Below are 12086 nucleotides of genomic sequence, written 5' to 3'. Positions count from 1 at the left end.
CCAGGGCATCCCACCTTTGTGCAACGTTAAGCCACAGCCAGGCATTCAGCCAGGATGAGACGTCTAATGGAGAGACCACTCCGAGGAGTTACGACGTCTGAAGGCGTTCGGGTGAGTATCCTCCCACGCAGGAGGCACAGCAAAGGGGGTATTAGCACACCCATCCCTAGCAGTTCAAATGGGCAGCGTGTCAGGGAGACTGGGTCCTGCAATGCTTGTACTGTCAGGAATTGTTAATCCTGTAGCTACCTCACGGGGAATGGCGCAATGGGACAGAGGAGGGTTTTGCTTGGTGCCTACAATGCTTTTCTTTTGCTGCTGAGAGGAGCACTAAATGAAGCACGGGCACAGCACAAAGTCCCTAGGCCTCATGCTAATATGCAAAGAGACTGCCATTTTTTCCACGCCGCCAGGAGGATGGAAAAGCCGATTCCCAGCCGGATCACTGCAATGGGGGCAGCATGGAGCAACGTGCTAAAATGGGGTGGGAATACATGGCTCTAGTGTTGCTTAGCAGTTCATTGGTGTATTTCAGGGGTAGGCAACCTATGGCACGCGTGCCAAAGGCGGCACGCGAGCTGATTTTCAGTGGCACTCACACTGCCCGGGTCCTGGCCAGCGGTCTGGGGGGCTCTGCATTTTAATTTAATTTTAAATGAAGCTTCTTAAACATTTTAAAAACCTTATTTACTTTACACACAACAATAGTTTAGTTCTATATTATAGACTTATAGAAAGGGACCTTCTAAAAACGTTAAAATGTATGACTGGCACGCGAAACCTTAGATCAGAGTGAAAAATGAAAATTCGGCACACCACTTCTGAAGGTTGCTGACCCCTGATGTATTTTAAAGCATCCCAATTACAACCAATATCCATCTCCTCCCACTGCTGCCTGTGGATTGGCAGAAGGTGAGATAGGCCAGTTAGATCTTAAAGAAGCAACCTTGCTCCCTCACCGGCTGCATGGTGCCCCCTGCAATGATCGCAGAACGACATTCCTTCAGCACCTTGGCAAAATGGACAGCTGGATTCAGCAGGAGGAATTTGAGGCTGCTCTGAGCTACAGTGCCTGGGTAAAGAAGACAAACAGACACACACACACCTTAGTAGAACACCCATGATTATCAGCAGACCACCTTGTGAGGGGAAATCCCACTTTCAAAGCAGGAGCAGAGTGCTGCAGGGCCCATCTAAATCATTTACACCTGGGGGGATTCTGCGCCAAAAAATTAAAAATTCTGCGCACAATATTTTAAAGTTCTGCATATTTTATTTGTCAAAACAACACAATGTCATCACACCAGTTTCAATTATTGTGATAATTTATTTCAAAATACCTGTCAGCAAGTATGTCTGTAATAATACAGACAACAACAAAAAATCCCCCAGGAGTAGAGAGTTAAAGAAACCCCGATGACAACCCAGTTCCTGTTTCTCTGCTCTTTTGCCCCAGAGCCCAGCAGGGGGTGCCAGACAAGTACACCCCATTCCCCACAGAGCCCAGCTGCGGCCCCCCCCCAACCCAGACACTCACACTCCATCCCTCACTGAACCCAGCCACGGAGCCCCTAGAACCCAGACTTCCTTCCCCCAAAATCCCAGCCATGGGGCATCCCCCAGCCCAGACATCCACACCCCCTTCTCCCCCAGAGCCCAGCTGCGAGGAATCCCACAGCCCAGACTTCCACACCCGCTACTCCTCAGAGCCCAGAGGGAGAGAAAGCCTGATGCTGGGTCCCAGACTTCTGGGGAGTTTCCTGCACACCACCTCCTTCCCTCAGGGAGTGCTGGGAACCGCAGCTGCCGGGAACCCTCCAACTCCCTCCCTGTCTCCCCAGCAGTGTTTTCTATCTTCAGGCTGAGGAGCTGGGCTCTGCCAGGTCTAATGGCCCCTAGTGGCGGCCAGCAACTCTGCAGCCTGTTTCTGCGAAGGAAAAAGGAGATGATGTGTAGAACATTAATTCTGTGCAAATTCCCCCAGGAGTAATAGTTTGGATGGCCAGCTCCAACGTCAAGTGAGTGACTCTGCCAAAGTTTCTCCTTGAGCTTCATGAGAACCCTACATAGACTACTTGTCTCTGGGAATGAGGCCCTTCCAACAGAGGTCTCACATTCCTGCAGGACCCTTCAGCTGGTACTAATTATTTATGTTGCTCCCAGGCCCCAATCCAGCAGCACCCCATGGTGCTAGGTGCTGTGTATACAATGCTGCACAGAGTAAGAGACAGCCCTGTCTCTTACAATGCAATCTAAGGCTTACAATCTAATTATACTTAAATTTCTAAGTCTCCCATCAGTGAGGTGTCTAGGTACTAGCCAGTGGCTTTAACGCTGCTTTGCTTGAGCCTTGTGAGTGCTCTTCACTCCAGTACCTTGCCGGTTGAGGATGACTCTCCCATCTTGGTTTGCATTGGTGAGAGCAGAGAGAAATCCTTCAATCTGCATCAGAGGAGATGCTATCTTGGGCTGGCCATCCTCAGCCTCCACAGGATGGCACTGAATAGCAGCTGCAGGTCAAAAGAGAAAGGGGGGGTGGGGGGGAAGTCACCCAATCAATGGTTAGGTTCCATTCCCAGAGGAGTAAGAATGCAAGAGCAAAGGCCTGGTCTATATGTAAAATTTAGGTTGAAAAGGTGATGGCACTCAGGGATGTGCAAATCCCCACTTCTGAGCGCTGAAGCTACGGCGACCTAACCCCCAGTGCAGACACAGCTGGGTCGATAGAAGAATGCTTCCGTCAACCTAGTTACTGTTGGTCCAAGAGGTAGAGTTCTGAGAGAGACAGACAACCCCTTCCATTGCCATACACTGCATCTACCCTCGGGGATTATGCTAGTTTAGCCACGGTGCTAAGGTGGCTTAAGGTGTATACTATGGAACACATGCCACTTCCTTGAGGAAAGGAACAAATCTTTCCAGATAAATAGCACCCACTCTGGCAAACAGAATAGGTAGAGTAGGGAACCCAAATTTCACCTTCCTCATGGCCTACTCCTCCCTTGCTTCACTTGCTTTCCTAAGGCAGCTTCTGCAGCACGTGTCTTCCTCCCCGGGAGACAGCTCTGAAGCCAAGTTCATCTCCCCCCTTGGCCCACGTAAGTGCAAGCTCCACAGCCTCTTTACCCTGCATCTGAACTCACCTTCTTTGTCTGGCCCCTGATGCAGGGTGAGAAGGAAGTTCTGCAGTCCAGCCATGTTCTGCTTTTCCTTGTTAGTCTTTACAACACTGGTGGCTCCATATCTCTCCACAAACCCAAAAAGCTGCCACGTAAATAAAGAGCAGGATTTACAAAGGATACAAACGCACTGACAGCACGTCACATACAAAGGCCCTCATTGAATGTTATACACCTGTTACAGAAGCCAGACACTGTGGCATGTCTCAGTGCTTCCCAACTCTTCTAGCCGGAGCGTCTTCCCTCCCTTGAATCAAAACTTAATGCTCGCCCCTTCCACACGACGCAGCCTCTAGGGATGGCATGTTTTACAGAGTCCCAGAAAAGGCAGTGCAGAACTAGCACTGTATTAGCGTTCCAGTGCTTACTAGCTGCCATACACTGTGAATGTCAAATACCCAGCACAGTTGGGGACACTTGCAGGGGTCATTTTGTAAATCAGAGGAAAGCATAATAAGCATGCAGAGGAAAGCAAGAGGCTTACAGCCATATGCCCAGCTGCTATGCTCTTTCCCCTTTAAATGCCAGACTGCCCCTTGTCCTTGAACTAGACGGGGCTGAATGTCCTGCCATGTTGGTTAAGGAGCAGTGGGGAAATACCTTCCTGCTGATCAGACTTTTCTCACAGTAACGCTGAACCTGTGGGAGGAAGAGAGAGTGCGTGTTAATACTCAAAATCCCCCTCCCCATCCTGCAGCCCCCCCTGCTGGACTATTATCCCTTTCTCACCCCTGCAATCTCTCCTCCAATAGCAATGCTGGGAGAGAAGTGCAGTGTAATATTAATGGCCTAACGTGAGCTATACTTTATTATAATTGCAGCTAAATGACTTGCTAGGTTCCAGAATAAGTGTGTTCTTCAAACCCAGTGACCTAAGAACTCCTTAATGCCAACTAGCAACAGGCACACCCAACACACTGTTATCAGAATATTTAGCCAAACAGTGAGGTATTGTGATGGGTGGACTAGTTCCTATGCCCACCCGCAGCTGGAGGCCTTGAGGCCCTGCCACACCGCACCCCAGAAAAGGGCAGTGGAGTCCTCCAAGCTGCCTAGAGTGGCGGTGTGGGACACAGCCAATCACGGAAGGTCTGCAGAGAACAGCCAATCCAGGCCCAGCCAGCAGGCCCATATAAAAGGAGCTGCAATGCAGAGCAGCAGAGTTCAGTTCCGTTTCTTCCTGGAGCTGGAGGAGCGTGAACAGTGTGCCTGGCTGTCTGAGGGAGCTACAGGACCTCAGACAGAGCAGTGCTGGCAAAGACTGGGGGGAGCGAGAAGGAGCTCTGGGCTGGCGGCTGGGACTCAGCCAGGACAAGGCCCTGAGGGAAGAGTGAAGAACGTGCTGGGGCACAGGGAAGTGGTCCAGGGAATCCTAGCAACAATGCAGCTTAGTTAAAGGGACATGGCGGACTGCTGCTATCTATAGGGTCCCTGGGCTGGGACCTGGAGTAGAGGACAGGCCTGGGTCTCCCCCATCAGCCACTGGGAAAATGGTCTGGACTTGATGCATCCCAGAAGAGGAACTGAACTCTTTTAGTGGCTGAGCAGGAGAGCTGGGGCCCGAAAGGCCCAAAGAGGGTGAGGACATTGCCTCCAGGGAGGGAGCTGCAGGAGTACAGCTCAATACCAGAGCTAAGGCCATTTTAAAGACTGCTGGATTAATTAAGGGCCTGAGTCCATGGAAAGAAAGGCCAACCAAGGGTACTGGGATAGTCCCCCCCCATCAGGCCGTTTCCTGGAAGGGGTTTTTATTTCACATGCAGACAGAGAGACTCGGCCAGAGGGCTGAGTCACCGAAGACCCCACCTCAAACAGAGAGAGTGCAGGCACACGCACTCGGACAGGGGGCGCTTGGGAGAGGTGAGTGCGACTCCGTTACCGGTATCACGTAAAAACTGGTAACACGCAGGTCATTAATTGCATTATTCCATGATGTCTGTACAGAGTTATGTATGTGCGCTGGAAATATGTTCCTAAATACCTTTTGGGGGCAGACTTGATAAACAAGCTTGCCTAAGACAAAAGAATGGTGTTTTTCCTGTTTGCCTGGGTCTCCAGTAAATTGCGTAAGCCAAGGCTAGAGACAATGGAAGTTACATTTATATAGGAATCAACCAGGGCATGAGAAGTCATCAGGAAGAGACAAACAGCAGGGGAGAAGAACTTTATCTAGGGACACACTTCAGAAGAATCCCTTTCTTTAGTTCAGTAAACCCTTGAAATGTAGAGAACCCTTAGTTATCCATCACTAAAGGGAGAAGAGGCTGGCACTCTTGGAATCTGTTAAAGGTGGATCCTTCAACCTCATGGATTGAAGATGCAGGGGACTGTAGGTGAGAAATTGCCTGAGACCAGGATTGTAAACTGTTGAGTTTTAGATGCTAGAAAACGTATTTTTACTTATTTAGCTTGTAACCATAGCAGTCTTTTTCTCTTGCTTAGTAACCCTTAAGTCTATGTTCTTTATTAATAAACTTATTCTTGTTTTTATTAATGAACCATCTCAATGCTGCGTACTAAGGGAAAGAGCGTCCTCAATGAGCCAACAGGAGAGACAGCAGACTTAATAAATTCTGTGAAGGTCCAGTAAGAGGGACTGGACACTGCAGAGACATATCTGGGGAACTGGGGCGTGCTGAACGTTACCTGCAAAGCAAGGTTAAGACTGGCAGAGTCTCAAGACAATTGCTGGTGAGGCTGACAGAAGTGGTGTGGCAGGGAGCTGATACATTCCAAACCCCAGCAGAGCTCCCCCTGGCTTAGTTCTGAGCAGCCTAAGGAGAGCATCACAAGCCCCACACGTATAAATAACCCTGCTTCACCAACAGACAGCCCACCTCCACTCGTGTGTTACTGCCATGGCTTGAGACTACACTCCCTGGGTGCACACAGCTTTAGCATGCTGCCATAGCCAACGTAAAAAAATACCTTCTAAGGCTACGTCTTCACTACCCGCCTGAATCGGCGGGTAGAAATCGCTCTCTTGGGGATCGAATTATCGCGTCTCGTTGGGACACGAGAATCGATCCCCGAATCGACGCTTGTACTCCACCAGCGCAGGTAGGAGTAAGCGCCGTCGACGGGGGAGCCGCGGAGGTCGATTTGCCGCCGTCCTCACAGCGGGATAAGTCGGCTCCGATACGTTGAATTCAGCTACGCTATTCGCATAGCTGAATTTGCTTATCTTAAATCGACCCTCCCTCCCCCGTAGTGAGGACATAGCCTAAGACCAACTGGGGCAATGGAGAGAAGCTGGCAGGAAGTAGGCTAGTGTTCTGAACAAAGCATAGGACCAAGTCAAGACATCTGGGTTTTATTCCCACCTCTGCTACATGCTTCCTGCGTGACCCCCACCAAGTCACTTTACCCCTCTGTGTCCTAGCAGAAGACAATCCTCACACTACCTTGAAGAGGTTGATATTGTCAATCTGACTCTGAAACAGGAAGTCATTGATGGATTTTAATTCTGTCCCTGAGAGAAGAGAAACATGTATTACCTGCTGGGCCCACAGACCTTCACCCCACCACCACCCATCTCCCCTGCCTGTTGAGCTGTACACTGCTCTAGGCACCTGAGGCATTCAGAGGCACATCTTACCTGCTTGAGAAATGCTCTGAGCATTTGGATTTTGATTCACGTTTCCTGCAAAATATCAAACCAGTTCAAGGCAGCATGATTCACACTGGGTTTGTCTAAAAACTTAAGCAACACACTTAATAGAGCTAAGGGGGAATGCAACTCTAGCACAAAGACAGCACCCGGAAATTAACTGTCTGGTTGGAAAGTGGTTCTACAGTCAAAACATTGCCTTTTATTATTCATATCTTTGCTTTCCTCTGTAGGATAGATCCACATCAAAGGACAAATGTTCTGTAGCATCCCTGCAAGCTAATGCCTAGGTTACTTTTGTACAGGAGGCGGCAGATGGGTAGGTGCATAGAAACACTAACACAGTATTCATCATGCTGCAGAGACTAAAGGAGTGCAAAGCACCTTCTCACGCAGGCACTAAGGCCTTGGCTACACTCGCGGATTCACAAGTCACGCCGCCAGCGCTGCGAGAGCTCTCTTGCAGTGCTGCGAGTACTCCACCTCTCCGAGGGGAATGGCTTGCAGCGCTGCGAGCGAGCGTGCAGTGCTGCAGGCGCTGATTACACTGGCGCTTTACAGCGCTGCACTCGCTGTGCTCAGGTGGGGTGTTTTTTCACACCCCTGAGCACAGCAAGTGCAGCGCTGTGAATTGCCAGTGTAGCCAAGGCCTAAGTGACCTTTGTAGACACAGTGCGAGGGAGCTGGAATGCGCATAGGCAAGTGAAGGGGGACAGTTCTCCCTCAAGCCATCAGCAGACAAACAAAGGTTAGTTGGTGCCTGACTTTATTTTCTGTTTCCAGTATTTAATCCCCACCTCCCGTCTCACACTCCTGGAGCCTAAATCCTGAACTGCATTTCCTGATGGAAGTATTTAAGGGAGGGCCAGGTGGGAAGGAGGTAAGGAAAAAAGGATGGAGCACCTGAGAGAAGAGGGAAAAGGGACAGGGAGAAGAATGTGTCAAATTGCATCTTCCTATTAGTGACAATGACGAGTTCTTTACAGAAGGCAGCGGTTCCCCTCAAGGCACATCTGATGCCTAGTGGACAAGTAGAAAAGTAAACAAGGAGCCAGGTTAGCTCCAGAGGGTCTAGAATCACAGCAGAATAAAAGGCAATATTCAAAAGAGAAATTCACTTGATGGTTAAGAGTCTGCCAAGGCAAAGGGCCTCACTGCTTACTAGTACAGCAATTCTGTTCTATTCAGGCTTTTAAGCCACACTCATCACTGTAGTATCTGTCTGCCATTTTAGTAATTTGGCACCCTTAATTCCCCTATCACTCAAAGTCAAATCTGAGAAATTGTTGAGAATACAGGAAAAAGACCTTTCCCCAGTGACCTACAGCATGACTTGCTGCCTCCTTTTAATGAAAGAGGAGGCAAGCTTCAGGTGGATCCAACTGTCAACATCCCCAATTTGCGGAACAGGTTGAAAAAATAAAGTTAGCAGGTGACGGAGCTAGGATATAAACAGCTAGTTCACAAAAGCTGCAGGGAGAGAGAGGGGAGGCAATTACACTCTGAGGAAGCACCAGCCAGCTCAGAGTCTTAGGAACATCAATGGAAGTGGAAGCTTTCTTACCTCCTAGTATGGACACAAACCGCTCCAGCAAATACAGAATCTGTTTAATGTACATCAGGTTTTTTGCCTTCAGACGTTTCCTATGAGATAGTTGATGGTATTAAACACCAGAACGAATGCCCACAGGGACTATAACACACAGCTTCGTAAGTCCCAAACACAAGCCATCAAGCTGATTGGCCCAACTCCATTTCTTTATCGTGAGGAGATGAGAACTAAGACACAGTTTTCTCTTGGACTCACTCTTCCAGTTTGTGTGCAAGGGACAAACCCCAGAAAGCCCTGGCCAAGTGTTCACAGGTGCCAGAATCACTGCACTACCCAGCGATGTCACTTCAAGAGTCCAAGTGTTTAACAGTTTCTAGCACTGACTTTTTCCTCTCTCACCGGTTAGGGTTAATTTATTTATATTGCAGTAGGGCCCAAAGCCCAATCAGGATTTAGGCCCCACTGTGCTAGTGCTAGACAAATACACAATTATTAGCCCTATATGCAACAATCACTGTAGAGCTGGTAAGCCTGATGCAAGCTTTGGATAGGGCTGATACACTGTACACATATTCTCCCTTGGAGGTCACCAGAATTCATTCTGTTTCAGCCACAAAGGCGGCTAGAACACGAAGGGTCAAAGCCTGGGAGAGATGCGAAAAAACTAAAAACTGGAGCTTATAGCATAGCATGTGGCTGCCGAAGTAGAAAGTAGAGGGAGAAACTGGGAAAGAATTTAAGAAAACGAGAAAGCCACACATGCTAAAATGTCACCTTGGCTGTCCAATACCAACCCTGGGAACAGGCTTACAAAGGTTCTAAACAGAGCTAGTAAACCAGCACGCTCCTTTCATCTGTCAGAGCATTAGTACAAATAGCCTTCCACATGGGAAAAGCGGGACAAAGCCCTGCAGATGAGAGAGAAATAAGCTCTGGCATCTCCTCTGCTTGCAGCTGTGGGGCTGTTCCTCTCTGGGATCCTCACCTGTATCGTTCCATGTACTGCAGCAGCTGGGAGTGGGCACAGCACAGCTACAACAGAAACAGAGCTGGTGTTAACAACTCCATAAATGCTGGGTTCCATTACAGGTGGCAAATCTACTAGATACAGAACACAAGAGTGGTTAACACAGCAGTGACCTCCAGTCCCTGACTCACCTGAGCGCCACGGACTTCGGCGCTGTAGATGCAGGTTATAGTGTCTATCAGATTGTGGGCCTCATCAATAATCACCACCTGATCCTTCAGTTTGATCCCAGAAGCACATCTGGTAGATTCATGCAGGAGCATCTGATAAGGCAACACCACCAGCTGTGGGAGAAACCCAAGCCTTAAATGACCTGACTATTTCAATAGTACGAATAGTGGGCGTTTACAAAGGGCTTTCCAAAGGCAGGTAAGTAATATTACTCCCTTTTGTTATGGATAGGAAACAGAGGTAGAAAGAGGCTAGGGGACTTGTTCAAGATCATACAGCAAGTGAACAGCTGAGCTGGTAAGAGAAGCTGGGTCTTCCAACTGCCTGTCCCATGCTCTAGCCACTGGATGTGTGTTCCCCCCGAAGTATTTACATTAAAAACCACTATTTTAGCAAGGAACCTGCAGATGAATGTCTTTCACAAATTCTCATGTTATTAGATGGTCACAGAGAAATTCTTCTCACAGAAACACACAGAGAGCAATGGAAATGGCTCAGATTGTCTTTGCGTGTCAAGGCTGGCACCAGAGTACCATTGCAAATACCACTTTGCACTTATAAGCCACCTTTCATCCAAGTATCTCAAAATGCCTTACGAGCATTAAGTAAGCCTCACAATGTCCCTGGTAAGGGAGCTGGATATTATAACGGAGAGTAAACTGGGCACAGAGATTAAATGAATTGCACCACATCACAATGAAATAGTGGCACTGATCCCCAACCCTCCGCTCTAACCACTCTCCTCCTCTCCCATTCCTCCAAAGGGCTATATTTAGCTCTACCTTTTGGTTAGAGCTAGTAGGAAATTTGGTTTTTGCATTTCCATGGAAATGGGTCGGTTTTGCTGAAATTTTTCAATTTTCCTTCAGGAAAATGCAAACAAAATGTTTCATTGTGAGTCAATTTAACATTCATCCCAACATCAGCTTGAGTCACCATCGTGTGCCTCATGCCTCCCTTTTCCACATGGGCTGGGCTCCCCCGCCAGACTACATCTCCCATGGCACACCACTTCTCGCCTAGCCAAGCTGCCATGTGCATCCTGGGTTTCCCAGGAACGAGGTGCAACATGGAAGACATAGTCCTGACTCATGCTAGGAAATGTGAGTCTGAGGCATCTGAACTACCATGAGGCTCCATGGCAACCCAGGCAGCCAGAGAATAATGCGGAAACAACCAGAAACATTTCATTTTTGGTCAACAAACAAACAAAATATTTCAATTCAGGAACATTGAAACAATTCATTCCAATCACAAACAGTGAAACAAAAACATTTAGATATTTCCAAATCTTTCAGAACTTTTCATTCTAAGACAAGTTTCAATATTTTGACTTTTCATCCCAAAATGGGACTGAAACCAAAGTTGAAATATAGGAATTTCCTGCAATGGAATTTCCAATCAGCTTTAATTTTGCCGATGTGTAGAAAACACTCAACTTTCCAGTTCTTGGTTGACATGGTCAGCAGGAAACCTGAGGAATACAGCATTACAGAGAACAGGCGAGTCAGTTTATTTTCTGGTGCCAGGGAGCTATTCCTCACCAACAGCCCTAGCTTCTCACCTGGGCAGCAGGAATGGCATAGCGACTCCCATAATACGGACAGGCTTTAGTCTCCTTGCCCAAGGCCACCAGCTGCTCAATATCTTTCACCTTGACTAGAACTTCGTCCCGGAGAAACTGCATTTGCTCATAGGAGTAAAATGGACACACAGCCCGGCTCACACGCCTTTTCTTCCCCTCCGATTCCTCTCCCTCACTCTTCTTCCCTGAGTACAGGAGGCAGAAAGGAACTGTGAGTATAAGCAACATTCACACGAGTCAGAACAATTACTTTGCATCTTTATAGCACCTTTCATCCATGGATCTCAAAGTAGATTTTGCAACACACCTGACCATCCACTACCTACCTATTGCATATATAGTGCCCAGTGCTGTACTATCGAGACACTGAATAGAGAATTAAGACTTGCACATAGTATTGTCCCCAGTGGATCCTGCTCTCACTATCATGAGATTTAGCCACTTGGAATTTTTTCTTCTTTTCTCACCCCCACACCATTGTGCAGCTTCTGATATTATCACAAGGTGGCTTCAACAGCAGACTGTAAAAATGCTCGTACTTGGGATCATTCTGATCACCTCTAGTAGCAGTAGGGAGTTACAAACACAAGGACCTTCCACTCAACGTCCTCCCGATTGCAGTGACAGATTCAAAGTACCCAATGAGCACAAGTGTCTCGAAGGATCTCCACACCTTTGTGAGGTGGGGGGAGAAGGGTTGTATCTGACTAGTTCTGCTTCTCTGAAGATATCATTCCCACAGGATTCTCACTCCTGGAGTCTAAGCTCCCACCAGTCTCCCCCTAGAACTCTCCATGCTCTTAAAAGTATTTTTTAGCTCTTAAGGGCAGCCATAGCAGGGAGCAATACAAGCTACCACACCCTGAGCACTTGGCTTTTCTATTCTAGTCTATTCCATCCACGTGCCTGTACAAAGCCCATCACCGGAATATTGAGTGCACTTGGAACATTCAAGTCAGTTC

General features: G+C 48.1%; 1 protein-coding gene across 7 annotated transcripts in view; it reads right to left on the bottom strand.

The window, feature by feature from the left end:
- The window catches only part of DDX11 (DEAD/H-box helicase 11), a 34064-nt gene that overhangs the window by 8028 nt on the left and 13950 nt on the right, over positions 1–12086 (bottom strand). For 4 of the 7 annotated variants that reach the window (XR_010592460.1, XM_042849831.2, XM_065566746.1 and 1 more), the window contains exons 9-19: positions 11104–11309; positions 9500–9652; positions 9327–9373; positions 8354–8433; positions 7693–7809; positions 6778–6822; positions 6584–6651; positions 3780–3818; positions 3144–3264; positions 2376–2510; positions 960–1072 (exon numbers count right to left, since the gene is read on the bottom strand). Coding sequence is in view for 5 of the 7 variants with exons in the window: in XM_042849831.2 (XP_042705765.2) it covers positions 960–1072; positions 2376–2510; positions 3144–3264; positions 3780–3818; positions 6584–6651; positions 6778–6822; positions 7693–7809; positions 8354–8433; positions 9327–9373; positions 9500–9652; positions 11104–11309 (1124 nt within the window). In the remaining 2 variants the exon portion in view is untranslated. The remainder of the gene's footprint in view (positions 1–959; positions 1073–2375; positions 2511–3143; positions 3265–3779; positions 3819–6583; positions 6652–6777; positions 6823–7692; positions 7810–8353; positions 8434–9326; positions 9374–9499; positions 9653–11103; positions 11310–12086) is intronic. The other 3 variants (XR_010592461.1, XM_024101976.3, XM_005308728.5) reach the window with 1 other exon arrangement.

Source organism: Chrysemys picta, chromosome 1 (genome assembly GCF_011386835.1).
Source record: "Chrysemys picta bellii isolate R12L10 chromosome 1, ASM1138683v2, whole genome shotgun sequence".
NCBI classification, from domain to species: domain Eukaryota; kingdom Metazoa; phylum Chordata; order Testudines; family Emydidae; genus Chrysemys; species Chrysemys picta.
This window is presented reverse-complemented; position numbering and strand designations above follow the sequence as displayed.